Source organism: Harpegnathos saltator, unplaced genomic scaffold (assembly GCF_003227715.2).
Source record: "Harpegnathos saltator strain DR-91 unplaced genomic scaffold, Hsal_v8.6 scaffold166, whole genome shotgun sequence".
NCBI lineage: Eukaryota > Metazoa > Arthropoda > Insecta > Hymenoptera > Formicidae > Harpegnathos > Harpegnathos saltator.
The window spans coordinates 576,934-602,233 of NW_020229946.1; the positions used below are offsets into that span (position 1 = coordinate 576,934).

At 39.5% G+C, this 25,300-nt stretch overlaps 1 protein-coding gene across 2 annotated transcripts in view; it reads left to right on the forward strand.

Annotated features, from left to right (window-relative positions):
- The window catches only part of Tmtc2 (Transmembrane O-mannosyltransferase targeting cadherins 2), a 520,379-nt gene that overhangs the window by 260,856 nt on the left and 234,223 nt on the right, over positions 1 to 25,300 (forward strand). For both annotated transcript variants that reach the window (XM_025297016.1, XM_025297017.1), the window contains exon 5: positions 13,552 to 13,666. In XM_025297016.1, coding sequence (XP_025152801.1) covers positions 13,552 to 13,666 — 115 coding nt within the window. The remainder of the gene's footprint in view (positions 1 to 13,551; positions 13,667 to 25,300) is intronic.

Here is a 25,300-nt window from a genome sequence, read left to right on the forward strand (position 1 = left end):
ACCCATCGACAATGTTGCACACTGCGCTTTTTCAGTCGAGCGCGCCGCCTTTCCCGGTGCGAGAGGTGTCAAGTTCACGGCGTGTGAATGTGTTACAATGTTGTTACGCGCACCGCCGGTCACCGTATGCGCGCCGCCTTCGAAAACCTCGAGTGCTTGAAACAGCCGTATTCCGGTGAAAAATTGACGTAGGAACATGAAACAAACGTCATTTTTCTCGGCATTGCGCGCAACGTACTGACAATTGTCGCATACGCTCTTGTTGTGACGTATGTTCCCGTATACGATTGTGACAAGTAGAACATAGGATGTCTGGGACCGCTCTTGGCCTGGTTTTCATCCAAAATCTCATAAAGGGTGTGGCCAAGCGTCCACACATGTTTCGTCTGATTTTGGGGTCCTCCTCGACAATGACCAATGACAATTATTTTGCATAGATTAAAAATCACGTTTAGTCGATTCTACATACGTACGTCCCAGAAGTACCCGACCTAACAAAGAAAATACAAAAAATTCGGGAAAAAATATCCTTATTTCTCTACATAGTGTCCTTTTAGCTCAATACACTTTTCCCAGCGATGTTCAATAGCTTCGATACCCTGTTTATAGTGGGAATCGTCGAGCCGCTCAAAATAGCCATCAACCGTAGACTCCACCTCTTCATTGTTGGCACATCTTTTACCACCGAGCCATTTTTTCAAGTTTGGAAACAGAAAATAATCCGAGGGGGCTAAATCTGGTGAATAGGGTGCGTGAGGAAGCAATTTGAACTTTAACTCATTGATTTTGGCCATCGCGATAACGGATATGTGAACTGGTGCATTGTCTTGATGAAACAAAACTTTCTTTTTCGCCAAATGCGGCCGTTTTTTCTTGATTTTATCACTCAAACACTGCAATAAGTTCGCATAATACTCGCCGTTGATTGTTTTTCCTTTCTGAAGATAATCAATGAAAATTATCCCACGCACATCCCAAAAAACTGACGCCATGACCTTGCCTGCAGACGGAATTGTCTTCGCCTTCTTTGGAGCTGATTCTCCCCTTTCAGTCCATCGTTTTGACTGTTCCTTCGTCTCAGATGTGAAGTGATGGACCCATGTTTCATCCATGGTTATGAATCGACGCAAAAACTCGGCTTTATTGCTGCAAAACTTCGCCAAACACTCGATTAAAACATCCTCACGACGCTGTTTTTGTTCCATTGTGAGTAATCGCGGCACCCATCTTGCGCACAGCTTTCTCATGTCCAAATTTTCAGTCAATATGCGATGTACAGCACTTTTTGAAATGCTTACCATGTCTGCTAACTCGCGCACTTTCAGTCGACGGTCATCCAATACCATTTTGTGGATTTTCTTCACCATTTCTGGCATGGTCACCTCATTTGGTCGACCACTGCGATGTTCGTCTTGGCAGCTCGTACGGCCTCGTTTAAACTCTGTCACCCAATATTTTACTGTTATAAATGAAGGAGCAGACTCTCCCAGAGTAGAAACTAGCTCCGCTTTGATATTGGTTGGACTGAGGCCTTTCAAATAAAAGTATTGTATCACATAATGATGACCAATTTTTTCCATATTTACAAATTCACTGAGAGCGTTCACTATTGATGGCTGCCAAACAAATACTAAACAACGTAGCGTCGTCAAACTTCAAATTTAAGCTTTATAAGGTTGGTACTTTCTATCATAGTCATTCTTTTAAAAGAACAACCGCCATCTACACGTCAGGTCGGGTATTTCTGGGACTATCCTCGTAACTGTCTGATCTGGATTTTGTATTATTTTCGATAAGAAAAATGGTCCAAAGAAGTCTCAAATTCAAATGGTGCCATATAAATTAAGTAAGTATCAGCTGGCAACTAATCGAAAATTTTGGAAAATTTTTAATAAAAACCACTTTCCTTCATTTTAAGAAGATATACGGATAATTTCTGATATTCTGTATATTATAAGAAATTTGTAATTTAATGCGTGAAAGAGAGAAATTAATATAATGCGTAATGGAGAAAAAGATATTAAAATACTCCGATATTAGAACACTGCTTTATTGGAGATATCACATAACTACGTATAATATAGAAAAGGTTAAGCCGAAGCTCTACAAGGAGGAAACTCACTGTTGAGATTTCACATAAAAACGTGTCAAGTGTTTTATGTAAGCCTTCGGCTCAGGTTGGCTTTTAGATAAATTGAATTACGCCGAGACTCTCTTTAGTCACCTCATACAGTTATTGAATTATTCTTTACATTTGTATGCGTAATTAAATGCGTATCATTTAGCATTTGTGTAATTCAAGAAAAAAATATCTCGTTATTATATTATATAAAAACACTCTATTACGTAATTCTATACGTTCCATGGGAAGTCGAAACTAATCAGCTGTCATTTTCGAATATATTCAGTTATTGTAAAAACAAAAATTTAAAAGAGGAAAGTCTGCAATTTTTAATGGGTAAAAATAAAATTGATAAAAATGTTAGCATATCAGTTTATTTTGTTGATGAGAAATGATGAAAAATATGCTAATGATCAAATAAGCTGATAAACATTTTTGAAGTGCGCATCATCTGAATTTGTAAATCTGAATCTGTAAAACTCAATTCTTTTACGAAAACTCGTAAAAACTTGTTCTAACATAGTCGTCTTTAATATTACTGACGACTTTTTTTAAAAGTTGCTACTAAATCTAGCACCATTTTTGGATTTCCTGCGTAACAATTTTAACCCTTTAACTGCTGAGATATTAAATGACCAGTTTGAACCTCTTTGCTGAGTTATTTTTACAATTATAAAATATTTTATAATAAGAGATGACACTATATGCCCGCTCAATTCAAATGCTTTTTAAAAATTAAATTAAATGGGTATTACACATTGAAAGTCCAAATCGAGTAAACTCGATCGTAGCAAGGCCGCCATTTTTTTCCATACTCGAGTTATTTCGACCGTAGCAGTTAAAGGGTTAATATATCTCTAAAGAAAGAAGTCATATGGATTTAAGAAATGTGCCTCGTTCGTCTAAATTATCAATTTTTCATCATGATTTCCATCTTTAAACATTCCATTTATCGTTTCGCAGAATTCCATACGTTTCGTCATAGCGCGTTCGGTTAGCAATTGATGAAATATTATTTTATACGGATGCATGTTTAGGAAATGCTTTAAAATCCTATGCTTTTGACATTTGAAGGATTTGGGCAGCTTTCCGAATGGAAACATTTAGATTTTATTCAAAATAATTCTCAATTTCTTCAATACCTTTTTCTATAATTACAGACACAGAAGGATTTGGTAGGGCGTGCCTACGATCTTGGATAGTTCCGTATTGCATAAAATTACCGATAATTCTATTAAAAGCAACAATTCTGTTAAAAAATTACTTTAATGCAGATTTAATTGTCAAAATATGCAGTGATGTAAGGCGTAAGTTTAAATAATTAACAAATTCTAACCTTCTCAATGTATTATCGCTCGTCATTTGTGTTCCATATTTAATATGAAACTCCCTATAAGCTCTACTATACAAGGTATCTGAGAAATTTTGGACCAACTAATTTGTACGGGCATTTGTATAGATGAAATTGAACAATAAAGTCATATAAAATTTTCCAAGAATCGCAATAGTTATTGAGTTATTAATTAAAACGTCTAGGCTAATGAGCGTACGGCAAATAGTAGGCCGGGTTCGACAGAAATATATATACAGAAGGATACATGCAGATCGCAAGATACGATGATCATTTTTAGTTTATGATTGTCGTTCACGGCAATAATCCACGGATACATCTTCAGTCGCGTGGAATTGTTTGATATGCGTCGTGCTCCTCCGCGACAAGAAATGAAATTTACTCCTGAGGAATACACCGATACGATTATTGCCTACGATTAGTGCTTAGTGAGCAAAAATGCGCGTGTCGTAGCTCGCATTTATGCGGAACGATTTTCCGGGCGTCATCTGTCGAGACATCTGTCGAGAAAAGTGATTTTACGTGTAGTGCAAAAGTTACGTGAGATTGCGTGTTTAGTGTATAACTATAGAGTATAGAGCTGGTGTGTTAGTGCATCCTGCCGGCGAGGAAAGGATCTTGTCTGTTAACACGTCTCATGGAATCAGCTGATTGTCTTTGCTACGAGTATTCAGAAGCAAGTCACTTGTCTATTGTCTGTATACTTCTGTTAAGTCCGGCCCAAGGTCTGTTGATAGAGGAACGGAACAAAGTTAGGTCCTCTTATCCGGTTCACACGGTTTGGCTCGAAAATGGCGGCGACCATGGCTCAACTGATTAACCACATACCGTCAGGTCAAAAATTATTTTCGTTTTTGCAATTTTTTGTATTACAGTCGGCACTGTAATTGGTTTTCTTCTGAAAATTCTCACTGGTATTTTGGAATGTGTTTAAACTATGTTTTGATTACCCCTGATTATATCTTAAACTATGTTTTGATTACTCTGTTCACTCACACAACTAAACCATAATAATATATGTACATAGTATCACGTATACCAACACAGATTCTCTTGCCCCAAAATAGCGGCCGTGAGAGGACCTAACTTTGTTCCGTTCTATCTACGGTACCTTGATCCAGCCTACCGTTTCCCGTACGCTTATTGTCCCAGGCGTTTTAATTAATAACTCAATAATTATTTCGATTCTTGGAAAATTTCATATGACTTTATTGTTCAATTTCACCTGTTCTACCTGTACAAATTGGTTGATCTAAAATTTCTCGGACATCCTGTGTACTTTTCCTCTGGAAAAGAAATACTCGATAAGATAGACCTTTTCTTCCGTCATCAGATTACTTATTTTGTTGCGTACAGACTTGCTTCTACTAGAATAAAACTGCGGACCCTCAGGCGGACGGCCATTAACCTTAAGACCCGTTCTAAAATCATGGAGGAGAGAACCAATTGTTTAGTTTCAGCAACTTCCCGTGGGGACACCCTGTATTTTATTAAAATTTAGTCATATCCTACAATACGTATGCATGTTTCCGTCTGGAACATGTGCCTGACTGCTTTAAAATAGCTCAGATAATAACGATCAAAAAAACTAAAAAAACAGAAGTGGATGTGTCATCTTACAGGCTTATTTCACTACTCCCTTTGTCTATCCAAACTGTTTGAAAAAGCGACTACTTCTCAAGCGACTAAAACCATTAATAGACCTGCCAGATCACCAGTTTGGTTTTCGGGATCAACATTCGACAATAGACCAAATACATAGAGTAACATCAGTCATCGAAAAAGCTTTTGAAAAGAAAAAATATTGCACAACCGTATTCTTGGACGTGGCACAAGCCTTCGATAAGATTTGGCATGAGGGACTTGTTTATAAGCTACGTACTCTATTATCGGGAAACATCTGTCGACTACTAGAATTTTACCTAACAAATCGCAAATATAGAGTGGCTCACGAAGAGGCTAAGTCTGACTCCTTTCCAATAATAGCCGGTGTACTACAGGGTAGCGTCCTCGGACCTACTCTTTACCTGCTCTAAACTGCTGATATACTTGCGGACAATAACGCCACTATAGCTACGTATGCTGACGATACAGTACTTATAACTGTGAATAAATCTCAGGAAGCTGCCACTAAAAAACTGCAAACAGCTTTAAATAAGGTAACTGAGTGGATGAAAATTGGAAAATCCAACTAAATCAGCAGAAGTCTGTTCACGTTACATTTACCTTGAGAAGTGCTGATAAAAACAAAAGTATATATATTAATGATCTGATAATACCACAAAGCGATTCCGCTAAGTATCTGGGCATGTATCTTGATACCCGACTTACTTGAAAGCAACATGTACTGAAAAAGACTGAGCATGTTCGCTTTAAAATACGATTTCGAAAATATTTAAAATGTATTGGCTAATTGGACGCAGATCAAAACTAGATCTCAACTGTAAAAGATTGCTCTATTTGATGGTCGTCAGACTTGTCATGTGGACTTATGGGATTCAATTATGGGGATGTGTGTACTAAGAACTCCAACCGATTGATAACTCAACGCCTGCAAAACAGTATTATTCGTACAATCACTAACGCTAGATGGTACCAGTATAACGAGGACCTACACAGAGACCTGGACCTGAAGATGGTTAACGACACCATAAAGGACCTTGCTAAATCACATGAAAGGAGACTGACTCACCATACTAATACTGAAGCCATTCTGCTCCTAAACACCGAAGACGATTTGGAAAGACTCAAACATATTAAACCTTACGATCTTACCGTGTAATGACTTAGTAGCATTAAATCAATTTTAAAAGGGAGCTGAACAATGATTCGGCCCCTACAGGTTAATTCGATTCTCAATTAGCGTTATTACTTATTTGAACGATGGTTTAAGATTGTAATACACATTATTAATAAAAAAAAATATCCTACAATACATGATATGTATCGGTATGAGCAACGACAGCACAATGCATTCATATACGTGGAAATAGGAGCTCAGCGCCTAACAGCAGCTTAATACAGAGTCGATCGTGAAAATCTCATATGTAGGGGGGGGGAATATGTAATTTATATCTCAGTGCTAAGTAACGCTATAAACATCGCTGCCTCAGAGGTGAAACAACTGCTGTATCTTTCAGTTTAATCGCTAACATTTACAATCGCTTATTGCGCTAAAAGGATCATTATTTTTCTTCCTATTTCGTTTTCTCCGTCCTCCATGACCTTCATATTTTCAAACTATCTGCCGGAAACGTCTTACGCCAACATGCACGCACGCGTTAAGAGCATACGCGAGTTTCTCGTTTCTTCTCATCCGTTGGGTTCTCTCCTTCCCTCTTTTTCCCGACCCCTCCCCCCTTATAATGCACCCTTCTAATCCGTCCCGACCCTTTTTCACCTTTTATCTACTTTCATACGGCGCTTATCCTCCGCGGTGTACTTTTTCGTAATTATTTTAACTTACGTCCTCCGACCGTAGCGTAACGGGGTCCGAGAGTTTTCTCTCTCACTGACGGGAAAAATTTTTGCTTCGTTCCAGCAACGCGTTTCATTCGCGCAACATAACGCGAGTGTGTGTTGCCCGAGAGGCAACATAGTTCCTGTTGTATTAATTTATCCTATCTGGCCCTCTATCGCTGTCTGCTCTGACCATTGCACTGTATGCCGGTATATTGAAGACAATTTCGCAAAATGTCTTCCCACCCTGTTCATTAAAGGTCTGGGAAACGCGAGGAAAAATACGATATTTTTAAGGACGGCTTCGTAAATGAAAGAGAACGGGTGGATATTTGGTTTTTAAACACAACAGAGGGAGCAGCGGAACGATACAAGTTGCTCGCGATTCTTCCTTCACATACGTTTTCCCCTCTTCCTCTTCCTCCTCCTCCTCCTTCTGGGACGCCATCCGTCTTTGCCACTTTTTACAGTCTATCCGCCCCATTACTCTCATGATAATCTAACGATTGATTGCGCACGTACGCGCGATTTAATCTACCGGACAGCAGTTCGTATTAATTGCGTCGCATGTCAGCGGCGCGCATCTGTTCCACGTCATCGACCGCGCATTACGTTACTGCAGGATCGTATCGCCCCGTCTTTTATTATTTATGCGAGTTCGCTCGTTTAAGCCCGAGCAACGAGGGTCTGAAGTTTGATTTCGTCGACCTTAGTATGCCTCTCGCCGTATTCGACCTAGTATCAAAATGAAGTGGTCTCGCAGAGAAATTAACTTGAAACTGTATTACACATTAATTCTACATAGATAATAACCCTGCGTGCGGTTCTTGCGTGGCACTTTCTCCCCTTCGTGAGTTAATTTTTCATTTCTATAACGGATTAAAGTTCTCTCCTTCAACACAACTTGCGGGGGACTGAACTTTCGGCCTGAACAATCGCCGTGACCGGCAAACTTAATACTCGTCTCTTTCATCGTCACACTCGTTTCTTAATATCTTATAAGACAAAAATAGCAACCACCCCGAAAGACCCTGATTGCCCTCGTGGTACCATTGACGCGCGACAACTGGTCGCTGCAGAGATGACACGCGTGTATGGAAAAATGGAATTTTCGTTAAATCTTATTTAAACACCTTAGTTAGGATTTTAAAAAAGTCTCAATTCGATTAGACAAATGTGGCGGGAATGTGGGCGTTTATCGAGTCCTGTACGAGAAAGCTTATTTCCATATTTCCACATTTCTTTTTTCTTCTCTCTTTCCCCCTCTCTCTTCTTTAATTAACAACCCCAAGCTGCTCAGCCCTTAATTCCGCATCCGGCATTTGTCCGTTGCTCTTTCGCGAGACAATCTCGCCCCTCGCCCCCACCGCGGAATACCATCCATCCCCGCCTGCGAAGTCCCGCTGCTCATTTTTTCTATGTTCCCCGCAAAAAGAGCAGGGACGAGAGAAAGAGCGAGCGAAGCGGACAGCGGCGAGTAGGTGGGGAGGGGGCTGGAACGGGCGGTCACGCGAGCTGAGGCCGACACAACGTGCTACCGCCGGCGCCAGCGGCGACGTCACAGCGCGTTTTAATTGCGCCGACAGAAATTGCGTGTTACCGTGTTAACAGGCTGCTCCGCTACGAGAAATAAATTTACATTTTGTTGGTTCGGGTCGTCGACGTTCGCCCGTCCGCTCGTGTATTCGCCGGCCGATGCATCCTGCGCCCATCTCTCCCTGCTCTTCTTCTCGTAGCGTTCAATAGTCTGCACCCCGCAAAAATGCATGCGTTCCTCGCCCCCTTTTCTCCTCCGATTTTACCGCGGTCCATCCCGCGTCTCATGAAGTGATGACTGTTCGTTGATTTAACATCTGGCATACACCGCGGCGTCGGGACGCACTTTGGACGTTTTCGCTTAACCCTTAAGGATTGCCATGAGAGAAGTTTCATCCCATGCGAATTTCTCCCTTTATTAAAAAACGTAACCACATTAACGTCTGACATACACCGCGACGTCGGGACGCTCTTTGGACGTTTTCGCTTAACCCTTAAGGATTGCCATGGGAGAAGTTTCATCCCATGCGAATTTTTGATTTTATTAAAAAAACGCAACCACACTGACTATACTTGAATAATTTTATAGGTATTTATTCATACCATCAGTAGTGGCAGCATTATGATAAAACAGATCGATTCTCGCATATACTTTGCTATAAACAATAACAAGAAAAGTTAACCTGGAGTATGATATTTGATGGTAGCTTTTAACGACGCTTAACTGCGATCGCGTCTCTGGCGGTCGTCGCATGCTGTGTTAAGTTGCATTGCGGCTACTGACGATCAAGCATGATGTCTGATAAAAACGGAGCGGATGAAGAATTAGGCCGGCTGTTTGGATACTTTCGTTGTTCCGGCTGATGTTTACGCGAGGGATTATCCGGCTCGCTCGGCGCGAGCAAAATGATAGCAGCTGAAGCGAGCATTAGTCATTTGTGCAAGTACGTAAATTTAATAAAGTCCCAATACATTCCATCGGATTGGACGATAACAATATATCAAAGCCACTTGTGCGCTTTATTTATTACACGATCCGCGGAACCGTTTGAACTGAGCATCGATATTAAATAATTTTGCTTTAAGCAGCGCCCGTCGGAGTTGATATCAATGGAGTGATTCAAATTGCTCTTTCCGCGCGCGAGTGGCACTTGAAACAATATTACACAGAACGGCGCTCGAAAGTGCAATATAACGACGAAAGTATTAGTCTCTGTGTCTGAAAGGTGATCTATATGAGCGCGCACGCGGCGTGCGTGCGCGCAGCATGTAACTATGCTCCCGAGCGCTTCCTGCTGATCATTTAACGAGTTGAATATTCAACTATAAGCCGTGTACGAGGGAGTAAGCACGTAAGCAGAGAAATGATGGGCGGTCGTATCTTGATCGCGATAATTCTCAAGTAATTGCCACTGGGATAATAATTAACACTGAAAGCGTAAGACGTATTTCACGCCCGCGCATTGTGTGCCATCCGTTAACAATTACCTCGGCCGTTGTGGCGGCGTTTTCTTTACACGCCGGGACGCCGTTCTCCTTTTGCCTCTTACGTTGTACCTCCTTCCTCAAATTCTTCGGGAATTACCGATATTTCGTTTTTTTTTAAATATACGTTTGCAATAACCCACGTCAGAAATACTCTCTGCAACGTTTATGCATTTGTCCGTCATCAGTTAACATTTATCTCGGCCATTGTAGTCGCATTTTCTGCACAGTGGACCAACAATGTTCGCTCTTTCGCTCTGTCATTTTTCGAAATTTTCCGAAACCGCCAGAATTTGTTAAAATGTACGTTTTACGTCCAAAATACTGTGCGTTAAAATACAGTGACGCTCATCCGTCTGTTTGTATCTCGCAGAAAACTATTCAGTTGATATAACTAAATTTCAGTTACGACAACCAAAACTGTCGGTTCTTCAGGAATCAACTGAAAATTCAGTTTGCAACATCAGAAAAAATCCGTTGGAAGGTTTCTGTTGTCCTAAAAAATATATTCGATCCCCTCAGCCGAACATCAAGTTGTCAAGAATAGTTTCATTCGTGAGCGCCGGTTGTCACAACTTATAGTTCAGTGCATGTTGTCGGACATTTAAATTGTCGGATGTCTAGGTTATGGGAAACAGGTTCTCTGTTGCCCTTGCAATTAATGTAATGTTTTGCGAACTAAAAAATCTGCTAATGTAGCGAATTTTTTCAGTTGAGGAAAACATGTTTATAATTTATGTATCTTTTTCGGCGCAATAATGATATAGGTTCATATTCTGAACTCTCTTTTATCATTAACCCGACGTCATTGAGGCTGGGTCATAGCGTTTTTAAAGCTATTAAGTATTTCATCAAATTACCTGTATTAAGAGACTACCGTTCCATAAAAGTTACTAGTTTTCCGAAACCAGAGTTGACACTGCGAGGGTGGACCAAACAATAATCGGATCATCATGACCCGCCCCAACGTGCGTGTAACATTTTATTACTACAATGACGCCGGGTTAAAGATGACTGTAAAAGTGGCTTATAAGTCTTCTGATCAGCTGTCAACTATTTTTAGTGATAAAAGAGAATTCAGAATATGGGCCTTTATAAATATACATATCTTGCAGATAGTATTGCATTTTTTGCTGTATCCGATTGACGACTGTCTTCACATGGATAAAACAAAGAGTCTCTGTGTACGTAAGTGGAGGGGAAAAATGTACACACAGGTTCAAGATCGCATCATTGGCAACGTTATTCAACTTTTTCAAACGGAATCTTTTCGATCGCGATAAAGGCCTTTGCATATAAAAAGCGTTAATCGTAACCGTAATTTTAGTAGTTTCCAACACATACAATTAAATAGAGTAACGCAATTGAAATTCCGTCTTAAAGTTACGGTTACGGAATTTCACTTCTGTTATTTTATTTAATTGTATATATTGGAAACTAGTGAAATTACGATTATGGTTAACGCTTTTTTACGTGCAGAGGCCTTAACTGAAAGATTTCTCTTTACAAGCAGGATGTCCTACTTTAAAGAATTCACTCAAATATTTCAGAAACACTGCGTTAAATCGAAAGATGTTTCAGACAAAAGTTGTATGGTTTAAAAGAGGACATAAACAATATCAGTTTGTTTACAGATGGCGCCATTTTCGAGATATTCATTATTTTTCTTAAACGGAAATCCCAACTTTTTATTATATCATCTTTTTCTACTACTTAATTTGAACAATTTTTGTCTGAAACATTTTTTTATTTACCTAATAATTTTTGAAATATTTAAGGAAAACTTGGTAACTTTTTCAATATTTAACCTACTTGCTAACTATTTGTCTTGCTAACTATTTGTCAGAAGAAAAAATAGTATTAGACTTTTTTGGGATCGTCACCAAATTCTAATCGCCGGCTGATGTCTTGTAGCTGGGGATCGGCTAGCTGTCTAAATTCAAGTTTTCTTTCTAACGGCATTTCGTTAACGTAACCTACATTCCGACGTAACCTATATTCTTTTTTACTCTATTTAGTCTCGAGAATATATCGTTACAATAGTGTCCTGACTTGTTAATTTAATGATTTTGAAATTTTCAAAGATCAATAAATTAACAAAAGTTAGGTACTATTGTAACAATATATTCTTGTGACTAAATGGAGTAAAAAGGTCTAGTACTGTTTTTTTTTCCGACAGACAGTTAGCGAGATATAGTAGGTTAAATATTAAAAAAGTTATCAAATTTTTCTTAAGTATCTCAAAAAAAATTAGGCAAGAAAAAAAATGTTTCAGACAAAAGTTGTTCAAATTAATTGAAAAATTGAAAAAGATGATTTAAATAATTGATATATTATATATATATATATATATATATATTGAATGATAAATAATTGGGATTTCCATTTAAGAAAAGTAACGTTCAGTGAATACCTCGAAAGTGGCACCATCTGTAAACAAACTGATATAGTTGTTTTATGTCTTCCTTTACACTAGGGTTCCACATCGGTAAGAGTGACATTGATATTTGACATCGAAATTAACATCAAAACTTCATATCAACATTTGATAAATATCGACTCTACAACATCGATATTTACTTGATATCGGTGTTTTTATGCAATAAAAGAATTATATACAAACAAATATTATTAACAGAACATAAAAAATTCACAGCAACATGCACTCATCATAGATTTTTTTATTAAGAAATACAAGTTACAGAGCAAAAAAATATGAGAATAGACGATATAAACAAGACGTATCTCAATTCTTATAAGTCCCATAAACTCTTATTTACGGATTGTAAAAATAATATTACAGTTGATTATTTCTGGATCGTAAAGAGAATAATCGACTATGATTGGTTAATTTTCTTACTGTTTACGTTTTTCTTATTTATTCATAGGTGTTTTCCTTTTAGCTGCAATGTCTGCACTATCTTGCAATTTTCCTCTTTCACTTTCCTTTTTAAATTATTTATTTTTTAAACTAGAACCATTTGTCTTAAAGTTATGATATTTTCATAAGTGGGACATATATGTCGTAGAAGTACGAAAGAGTTAAATGTGTAAAAACAGAATATCGGAGAAAAACATCGGTACAATATCGATGTATCGTAAGGCGTTATATCGATGGCAAAATATCGAAACATCGAAAAGTAACCATCGATGATCACTTGACATAGATGTTTTTCGCGGATCCCTGCTTTACACTATACAACTTTTGTTTGAAATATTTTTCGATTTTAATGCAGTGTTTTCGAGATATTTGAGTGAATCTTTTAAAATGGGACGTGCTGTATACAGTATAGTTCCACGCCTTCTGTAAGAGTAGCTGAGTATTCTGCTGTGGTTACCGTATTTTCGCCGAAAATTTCTTCCTTCCTTCAATCGAAAGCAATTGTTGATGTGAATGGTTCTCCGGTTGACGAAACAGAATTTTCTGTTTATTGCAACTAAACTTCATGTAACAGAAAATTTCTAGTTGTCGCAATAGAATATTTTTCTGCGTGTACCTTGCGTACGGTCATATCGATCCGAACGTGTTAATGTTTAACGTTTCATCGACCAGTAACGTAAAGTATGAAATATCGAATACGATCTATGTTGCTTGCAGCTTATGGCAATCTGGGCAGCATTCTCAGCGAGCAAGGACGAGTAGCCGAAGCGGAGGAAGCTTTCGTCCAAGCTCTTCGTTATCGACCGAACATGGCGGACGTGCACTACAATCTGTGAGTACCACATTTGCGAAAGGAAGAAAATTTATATCATATATCGACATCTTTCTCCCTCTCTCAATCGTGCGTCTCGGTGCTCAAGGTTGTGCCATTTAGCAAATTCTTCGGAATCTGAAACTGGAAAGTTTTCGAAGGAAAAGACCCGAGAAAAGAGAACGTATTTTTCATACATTCCGCGTAATATGTAACCTTGAACAATCGACATGTACCTTCAAACGGATTCAATCCACGCGATCGCTTTATCGATTCGAGAGGCGAGAACTTTATCTCATCGTCAGTGAGCGCACAGATACGCGCACTCCGGCAGCGATCTGAAATCTGATCTCAATGACACAGTCATCCGATTTCGGGCCACTGTCGAGATCTGACGACACGCGAGCGCCACTAAGAAGATTACTAGGCCCCCAAACGGCAATCCCCATATTTGACCGACTAATTCTTTTTCTCCGTTCACGTTTTCTCGATTCACGAGCGGCGAAATACATATATTTGCTCGCGCTAAGCTGTTCCGGTTGCGGCGAGGCCGTGGAAAGGGGGCAGGGAGGGGAAGCAGGGAGTCGCCGAAGGGAGAGATTCTGTTTACCGCTGTAGCCATATCGGGCAACGGCCATGAGCTTCTTAAGCACGTAATATCGGTCAATGTAGCTCGGCCGCGCGCTATCTTCTCTTACCTCACAACGCATCAACGACTTCGTATAGAGGCTTACCGCGTGCCCACCCCCGAGAGAGCTGTTGAAGGTCCCCGGGGTCCTTCGATCGGCGCTCATCATCTTTCGACGCTCCACCTACTAGGTGGGAAAGGACGTGGAAGCCTGTCAAGCCGCTGAGTCGATAAGCCTGCCCTGGGCATCCCTCTGCGCGCCTCTGATAAGCCGGCTACGTGGCACGTAGTACGTGCCACGTACTTGCCCCATTATGTACCCACCATAGACGTCTTAGTACGGCACTCCTGCTGGCTAAATTGGACGATCGATAGAAGGCAGGTGTATAATCGATAATGAAATTAGCGGTCCGAGAGACTGAGTGAATTCCCAATTTTGCGTACGTTGATAGAATTTGTCGCGGAATTAATGCGAATCAATATCGGGAGCAGCTTTATTGTTCGTTTTTTCTTCATAAGAGATCAACAGTGTATGAAAGGTTTCCGAGTGTGCTTAATGCAAGGGTCGTTCTGAGTGATAAAATCCGAAAAATAGATGTTATAAAAAATGAGAAAAATATAATTTGCAATCTAATATCTTGAAATTTCTTTCGATATTTTATGTATAATTTATTTAATAGGCTAGTATATTATCCTAGAATATTATCGGACATATTTAATTAAACATAATCTAACGTTTATTTTTAAAATGCGCTGAAATGTGCAAATCCCTTAGATACACCGTAGAGGACTATACGTATAATTGACGATCAATTAAAACATTGTGTCAAGCATTGCGTATCAAATAAAAAAAGATATTAAAATTTTATGATAATATTTCATCAGTAGCTGCGTATTATGATCACATATTCCGTGTGTGGGTGATATCTATGACGACTTTATCGATCGTTGAAATATCTCGCGATATTTGAATTGTATGCACAAATTAACAAGTTTATCCGACGAATATTTCGAGAAAAAGGAAAGGAAGGCCCGAGAGGATAAAGCTACGGAAACTAGGTCGATTTGTGGAGCAGAAATGCGCGTTACTTATTCAGACAAATCTGTCGGGCCCGGTGCTGCGAATAAAAAACGTCTTCTCAAGAAATACGATTTGGAATTCTAATAATATCGGCATTACCATTCCCGATTTACGACTGTTCCTAAAACACTAATACCGACCCTGACATTAGTAGCTCAATTTCTCTCGACCATAAGTCGCCTTTCACTGCTTTCTTCCGGTTTTCTATTTTCGCGATTTGCAGTATGAGTTATTATATCTCTTTGCTTTCAACGTGTAAGTTCAAGGCTATTTGCTTTTTTTTTTTATATACTTTTGCAGTCTATTTGTCGGTGCAATTTTCGGTACAATTATTTTCTGCTATCTCGACGCGGACCCGAGTTTGACAAATATTTCTGGACGCGCACGGGCGCGCGCGCGTTAGTATGTGTATATGTGTGTGTGTATAATCGTATTTACTTCGTTAAGTAATTACTATACACGCGCGACTTCAACATGCTGAACCAGCGTGCACTGCGGCTACAAGCGGTTACAAGCAAATTCCGGTGAAACCGCTCGTCCGTTCAGATAAGCCACACCCGACGTTTGTCCCTTCGTGGCACTGACGGTAATACCTTTCAGGCCTTTAGGATCAGCGTTTGGATCCAGTGTTTGGAGTAAAATGAAACGGGGTGCGATTACCTATCACTAATTGATCGAATAAAAGTCGAAAGACTCTGCTGGTGATCTCAGAATTTCGAAGATAATGTCTTGTAACCGTATGTTTTCATGGCGTTCACGACACACACACACACATACACACATACTCTCTCTCTCTCTCTCTCTCTCTCTCTCTCTCTCTCTCTTTCTCTCTATCTTGCTATCTAGTCTAGAATGTCATTGGAGTCGGAGGTATTTGCGATGCCTTCTTTAAATCTGCTATTTCTGTTAAATATAGGTCGATTGATTTGTCTTCGAGGATACTCATACTTTTTAAGCAATCTTCAGTGTCTTTTCCGACTTTTCTGATGTGAAACTCGAAATGCCTATTCCAAGACCGTTTTATCCAAGAGGTCATTCAGTAGACTGCAATCTGATCGGAACTCTATCAGTTAAATGACCTTTGAGTGTATTGCACTCTCCTTTTCTAGATACATTGGATCTCCAAGGCGCATATATACTGGCATATAAGTTTCCGTAGCAAGCCGAAATTCCTTCATGAAACTTCTTACGATTCTTCCCTCCATTCTGTCCATTGGCTACATCAAGTTAATCCGGCGCTTTAACTGTCCGTTAAACCTTTTAAATTACATACACAGTCTGATTACATAAGCTTCTGTAGCTACACTGTTCTATTTATCTCATAACTTCAAAATAAACATCGCATCGCTTCTTGTTTCCCTTCAATCCTTTTATTTCCAACCCTTAGCTGACATAAAATTCTCACATATACACATATATGTGCAAATATATGTACACGCACGCAACGAGCATAAACACACGCAGATATATTGTCGCTTTTTCGCTCACGCAATCTTTAGACATACCGAGAAACATAAACATTAACTAAAAATGAGCCATACGCGCGGAAGCTGTAAAATATATCACAATCTCTAGATATACTGAGAAACAAACATTTACTAAATATGATCCGTACGTATGGAAACTGCAAATATATGTATCAAAATCTAACATCATATGCTCTAAATCTGAACTGCATGTTTTTTGTGACGTAGGCTGCGTCAGGACGGCACTTGACCTCTCTGATGTCATTCTCTCGCTGGAAACCGACTGAATATGTGTTTTATATTCTCTGCATTGCGTCTTCTCCTCGCGTCTTCGCAGCACAATATGACAGCCGATGGAGCATGCCATCACCTTCTTATTTTCGCCAACTGTCAGAAATTGAAAACATCGAGACCAGTCAGAGAGCTACCTTTTATATGTGCTGAGTTCAATGGGTCAGGATTTGGTTGGCTGCTCACCCACTCTATGTTCTCACTCCTGTTTCCAAACAACTTCGCCCCTCCTCCTTCGCCGACTATCGTTTTATTTCGATTCTCTCTTCTGTATCCAAAATTCTCGAGGAAATAGTTTACCGGCAACTTTCTTCTTTCCTCATTCTTCACGACCTGTTGGATCCCTGTTAGTCGAGTTTTCGTGTGTAGGTTGTAGCACATTGACACGGTCTTCATAACATTTCTGGATGTTAGATCCGCGTGGTAACAATCATAGTCCAGTTTGATCTCTCGAAAACATTTGATTTCGTTGACTATCCTACTACAAAAATTACTTGCTCTTCCCACTTCACTTTCAATCACCCATTGATTCGAGTCTTATCTGATAAGAAGAGTTCAGCGTATCATGAGTTCCAGAATCTGGTTTTCCTCCTGATTCTCTATCCGTACAAGAGTACTTTAGAATTTCATTCTCAGTCCACTACTCTTATGCATCTATAATATATAAACGATTTCTATAAATATCTCCGACAATGTCAATACCTATCATACGCAGGCGAACTATAAATCTATTCTCACACTCTCCAGAAATTAACAATGCATTTGCCAAAGTTAACAAAAACGTCGCAGAAATCTGAAAAATAGTAAGTACAAACTATCTTTGTCTAAATGTCGGCAAGATAATCACTTCTATTTTAGGCAGTTCCCGTTACGTTTATGGCTTAGAGCGAATTTGCTTCGCAAAATTGATCTTTAACCGTCATGCGACAAAATTATCGTCCATAATTTGAGTGCGGAAATAAGCAATATGCTAAATTGGACTAACCATACAAATTCAATGGGAAATAATTTTATTACGCATATAGACTATTGTTCCTCTATCTTCACAGATTTATCGGGAATGTAAAAGATTCGCATAAAACGACTAATAAATTTCAGCGTTTCATTTTTAATATATGTCGTAAAGAACATATCACATCTTTATATTAAGCCTTGAAGTGGTTATCTCCAGGCCCCATCGAGATTTATTTTTCTTACGACTACTTTTCACTGTTTTATCCACCGACACTTTTTCGTACTTCAGAGATATATTTACTTTTCGACTTCTCGTCAATATTAAGTCTCAAAGCTATGACATTAATCTAGAACCTGAAACTTCTTTGTTGCACAGCTACGTTGCAACGTCCATTCCGTTAGCATATCTATGAAACTCTCTCTCCTTGGCCATTCGAAGCCTTCAAATTTCTCAAATCCTTTTTTCATAACCTCTTTGCTTCCCCTTTTACCTTATACCTTTATAATTCAATATAGGATAATCATGCATCTCCATTTTCATGTTACTACATTAATTAATTCATCTACTTCTTTTTATTTGGTACGTCCACATTTTCAAACCTTAATTCGCTAATTCACTTTTTTGCCCTCATCAGCTTATACTTTTTATTACTCTCTTTGTATCTCATATACTTCATATATTGCATCAGTTTATTTTCTTTTCTCTCTTACTTTGTTATTTTTCTTAATTATAACTTTCCTTCGCCTCTTATACAAATCTCATAATATTTTTCACTATGTATATTTATTATTTTTACTTATGCGTATATTTTTGGGTTTTTATTATTAATATTGTAACATGTATTTATTCTTAAAGGTTATGCCCTAAAACGTTGATAAATGTCTCTCTCTCTCTGTTTCTTTCTCATTCTCTTTTTTCTTTCCTCCACCCACTCTTCTCTGTCCATTACCATTACCATTATCATTACCTGTCTATTATCATTTTTTAGTCGGCAAGCATGAAGGGTGCTTCATTCATTACATTATCAAAAACACATCTATGAACGTGAATGTCTGTTCTTTGTCATGCGCGCGTTTCTTTTGAGTCTCATAATGCGTGTGCATCCTTCCGCGATCGAACTTGGAAAAATGACGAGTCGTTTAGTTATCTTCCGGTTATTATCCTGCCCTGATGATACATGGCGCGCAATTATCACTCGACATACGTTATCGATACGAATCAATAGCCCGGGAAATTTTTCGCTGCGTCCTTTCATCCGCCCATGAAGAAAGAAGCGGTTAATAAGAAAGCGACGTATATATCGTTCGCCGCTCGCCACGTTTCTGTCCCCCTTCTCGGCTCTTTTACTTTTTTTCGCGAAAATTCACGAGCAGATCAGATATATCGCAGGATATTACAGCTTGGATGCTATAAAGGAAATATAAAGTCCCCACTTCGTGCTTCATGATTTTCTCAGATATATTAAATCCAGCTTTTTCTTATTGTGTTTCATATACACGCATCATGCGCTCGCACATATATAGGGTGGTCCATTTAAATCAAACATCTTAAATTTCTCGCTTTGTTTTTGATTATACGAAAAAAATTTTCAAGCAAAAAGTTACACCGTTCGAGGAGGCAATCATGATGACAGAAAAAGTTTTTTTCCAAAGTCATTTTTTCAGAGATGTGAAGGTTAAGATAATTTTTTAAAATAAAATTACATATTTTTGTTTATACATTTTTATAGCCAACATCGAAAGGTACTTAGCAATCTATGACAATATGGTCTTTAAATGATTTTGTTTAGAAAAAATTATGTATGTGTTTGAAGGAGATACAAAGTCAAACATTTGTGCTTTTCAACACAAACATTTATTTAAGGAGGTGGAGATCGATGAATTCTTTTTCAACAGAATATTGTTTACTAATGAATCAACTTTCTCTAACTATGGACAAGTAAATACAAGAAACTACTGGTTCGTTGAAAATCCAAGACGGCTTCGTCAAGTAGAACGTCAACGTTCATGGAACCTTAATGTTTATATTAATAATTAATAGTGTGGGATTTTATAAAATTGAGTCATTGGTTCTTTTTTATTGATGGATGATGATTAAATAGCCAAAAATATGCTGACTTTTACCTCAGAAATTACCAGAATTATTGAAAGGGGTGCTGTTAGGAATTCGTTTACAGATGTGGTATCAATATGATGGTTGTCCGACTCATAATGTGACACATGTTGCATGTGCAATTTTGCACAAAATGTTTCCGGAACGCTAGATAAGGGGGGGGGGCAGAGGGGGACGCATCTATTTGGGGAATGCTGAAAAACATTGTTTACAATGATATAGTAGCTATCCAGGAGAACATGAGACAACGCATTGTGGGTATATGTGCCATTACAAATTCAGAAATGATAAAAAGAGCAAGAGTATCATTCATATATCGTATTTAGAAATGTATTGAAGTTGCAAGGCATCATTTTGAACATCTTAAATAAATTTTTGTCTTGAAATGTATAAATATTTGACTTTTGCGTTTTTCTCAAATACGTGATTTTTCATGTTCGAGATCATTTAAAGGACATATTGTCATAAATCGTTAAATTCCTCTCGATGTTGATATAAGAGCTATAAGAGCGTGCAAACAAAAATATGTAGTTCTACTAAAAAAAAATTATCTTGACCTTCAAATCTCTGAAGAAATAACCTCGAAGGGAAAGCTATTTCTGTCATAATTGCCTTCTTGGATAATTTTGGTAGCAAACTGTGCAACTTTTCCTTGGGCATTTTTTCGTATCATCAAAAACAAGTTAAGATATTCGATTTAAGTGAACCACCTTGTATATATAGCCAAGCAGGCCGTCATATCTCCGTACGAGGTCCGATATCTCGTTACTCCCGCGTATCGGAGGAAATCGTCCGATAACCCAGATAAAACACTCCCGCGTCGATCCTTGTTCCTGCCGATATATCGACCCGCCTGACCGACACGCTCGACCGACAGCGACGAACGCACTAGTTCGCTCCGCGACGGAACGGGACGGCGATTTTGCGCCTACCTACCAACCGACCGGCGCGTCTCTTCGGCGCGAGGTCAACCCCTAAGAAGACTGATGACAGAACCGGGTAGAGGCGACGGATGTTGATTTATTAAAACCCCAGCGTGATCGTAAGTCATCCATCAGCGGCTGCCGGTGAATGGAAAATTGATTAGTCTTCGCTGCGTGTTAGGAGAACCATGAGAGAATGGAGAAGAAGGAGGCAAAAAGTTCTACCTCCCGCGAGCATCGAAGAATACATCGTAATTATGTATTACTCGGTTACTCCTGTTGACAGGTCGATACTTAATTAACAGCCCCCACCTCATCCCCTGCCACTTAGCCATTGTTGCCTCAACGTAATGGTTCGATGATCCCTTGTGGCAGAAACTTGACGTGCGAAAAACTCCCGAAAGAAAAGTGCGTCTACATGAAGAGGCGGGTGAGCAGGATGAACGGGATAATTAATAACTGTGCTTCGTAGCAGCGGCAGACTGCACGAGTGAATCTAAAATTATAACTTGGGAAAACATCTTAGGTCGTGCAGCTGAATTTTCTGCCGCCTGGCCGTCAGGCGAAAACTCGGCTGTGGGAAGGTTTCTTGTGGAAGATTTCTACTTAGTTGATTGTCCTCAACGGAATTTATCTCAACCGAATTTTGAATGCGTTCATGACATTTTAACTATGTCATGAACGCATACATGCATCCGATAAATATTATTAGAATGAAGTATGGCGGAGTATCGGCGGGATATTATTAAGGATCGTCAACCTTGAGTAAATTTTCGTGACCACAAAAAGGTAACTGAAAAAGGATGATTTTGATAAAGATATTCCTCCCTCTGCGATCATTTAGCTTTGAAGTGCTTCTCAAAGGATTGATGCGATTGAATATTTAGCACATGCTGAATATTATCGGTCGCCTTAACAGAAATATCGTTTCTCGTCGTAAACTTCATCTGATCGTCATTCTGGTATATTAATGGAGATTTTTTTCATCCATGCATAATAAATATGCTACATTAGGTTTGTTGTTATTGAAAATTTGACGTAGATCCGCTGATATACAAAGCGTGTCAAGAGGTAAGATCGACCAACTAGAAGGTGAAAGAGGAAAGTAAAATACATATTGCATATATACAAACCTTTGTATTCACTATGGTTTAGTAAATATACATACGTTTTTTATGCAGAATATATACAGAAAGTGTTGAAACTTCTTAATATCCTGAAAAATACGCATTTTTGAAGGAAATATCTTATACAAAAGTTATAGGATTTTAAGTGACGCATTACGTAGTAAAATTAATATATGTGGACTTGAATAGCGTTGTCAAGGTCACGTAAAAATTTAAAATTAAAAAATTTTAAGATAATCCCCATATGACCTTGATAATATTATTCAAGTTTATATTAATTTTACTACGCAATGCGTCATTACTTAAAACTTTACTTATGTATGTAACTTATGTATGGAATTTTTTCTTCGAAAATGCATATTGTTCGAAATATTAAGGGATTTTGACACTTTCTATATACCTGTATATTTACTAAACTATATTTATTATATTTACTAAACCATAGCGGATTCGGAGAGGTTTGTATAAGTTTTATATTTTACTCAAGCTCCTCTTTCACTTCTTAGTTGGTTGACCTTATCTTCTGACACACCCTGTATAATAGATCAAGCATCCGCTAAGCGAGAGAGATTCAGTTAGAAAGTCGAAATAGATACACATAGTTTGTGAAGGATAGAGAGATTTCGCAGATGTTGGCCAAAGATTAGTATTCTGTTTGATTGAGCGAGTTTGTTGTAATCGTCGCGAGATCACTTTACTAGAGATACTTTGTGTAAGTTTAGCTTTGGTCATTGTAATTATTAACTTTAGTACGCTTACCTTTATTTCTCGAAACACGCTATTTGTATGGTATACGATCTCAAAAGGTCCTACACGTACACCGCCTGTGTCGTGCTGAAATGCGACGTTGGTATCTTAAATCGCGCAGTCGACGAGGCGGATGCCTCGGTGCTGATAATATCGATCAACCTGTCGTCGAAATTGACGCGAGACTTTCCGCGTAACGTGTTTCGTATACTGAACAAGCCAGGCAGTCAGCCAGCGAGCCATCTGTGGCTGTGTGATCGCAGGAATAATTGCGATTCTGCTCGGTAACTAACCGCAGGGAGGAGTGGGAGGGGTGCCCTTCTAAAATGACTAACCGAATTAGCCGGCACTGCCAGGACGGAAGTTTGATTCCCGGTGGTCGCTCGGCGGAAAATGGAATCGGTTGATTTGGGGCGATGAATCGACACCGCGTCAAAGGAGGACCTGCTCCCTCCCTCTCTCTCTCTCTCTCTCTCTCTCTCTTTCTCTTTCTCTCCCTCACGACGCTTAATTGTCGTCGCGATGCTCGAAGCGTAACGACACGTCACGGCCGTCACCGCCGCCGCCACCACCGCCGCCACCGCCGCCACTGCCGCCGCCACCGCCGCCGCCGCCGTTGCCGCCGTCGCTACCATGCCACTGTAAAGCAGCAGGCATGCGCCGTTATACGGCGCATTGACGCGTGGAAATATCGGTACGAGGACGCAGACGCATCGGGGAGCTGGAGCCGCGTCAAAGAGCCAGCGGAATGCGTCATCGCGCAAAGCAGCAGCCGAGAGCGTACACGTCGCGCGAGCCGAGCGGCGAATTAGCGTGAGCTACGAGACAGAGAAAAGACGAGCGCGGGCTGTATATGCAGCAGCCTCGCAACATGGCGTGGACCTGAGGATTAACTCGATGATTATTCTAATGAGAGTTGCGTCAAAGATGCGCCGAAGGAGCGCACTAATTGTGCCCCGCCGAGCGCTCTCTTTCGTTCGCCCTCTCGTCCTTGCCGCGCGCTCTCTCACGGGGACAATGAACGCGTAGTTGGCTCAGCGAGAAATTCTCGTGCCAGACCTGCGTTTTCATGCACAGAGACTCTATCTCTCTTCCTCCGGTGTGTATATAAAAAATTTATAAAGCTCATTTCTCATATTGCGTGACAAAGAGCAGGTTAGAGGCTCTTGGTCCCTCGTCGTGGTTATTATGACTGGTGATGTCAGAAGCGAGAAAATGCACACCGAAAATTCTTGCGAGATACTTTGATATGAAGAGATTTATTCCCGTGTAATCTTTTCGTTTAATTTAATCCCGTGGCTTATCTTTCGAGCACGTGTGCGACTCTGTCACGTTGCTTTTGTGTTTATTCATTGATTATTGGAATATTTTACCAAAACTTTGGATATGCATTCTTTCGCTCTTTCTGACGTCATTAATTAATGTTCGCTGTGGCGAGGAAACAGGAGCTTTAAACCGATATTAGAGTGTCGCTTAAGCTGAACATTGATGGGATGTAACTTTTGGTAGAAAGAGACAAACCGACCCGTTTTACGAGAGAGTGGATTGACAGTTGAGACATCGCATGAAAACACGTCAGGTTTTCAAAGTAGACATTTTTTCAACCATAGTCGATATTCAGACTGAAGCCTGTCAAATCGTTGCCTAAATCTGTCGAATTAATCCTCAGTTTTTGTGCAATTCTTAAGTGTTGTGAACGCGTATACAGATGAATGTCCTCGGCTCGACACAAGCAACAGTTGTCAACTGAGGTGCGATGGGCACTTATAATCCTCCTTTTTTATGTGTTTCAGCGACGGTAATAAATGAGATTTGTCTCGGTTCATTATTATGCATTTTTCAAGCTCTTTAGTTTTTTCAAGAAGTTGTTTCTTTCACCGGCTGGCACAACAGCACAAAGTATTCCGTCTTCAATGGTCGTTCAGCTCCAAAGTATTTCGTATATGCTGAAAAGGTTAAACGTATCATTCGGTATTTATAATTTCAAGTAGCATTCCCCATTTTTTCCGTTGCATGATTTTATTAAAATCTCCTACATTCGCGCGATCGCGAGTCGAGTCTGCTTCCTCTGTCGTAGTCACGCCCAGGTCTTCGGACGGAATAACGCTGTAAATCGCGCGTGCTTTTCGTTCCAAGGAGAGGAACGTTTTGTGAAAACATCTCGTGGAAAATACGAGTACCTTAGCGTCATTATGTAGCGCGTCTTTGAAGAAGTTGTTTTTGTGCTTCTAAAGCAAAAAACAGCCATGGAGAAAAGGAGCGAGAACACTGCGTCATGCAGAAACAATTAGTATTATCCCGAGATCATGAGTTCAGCAGGCTGAG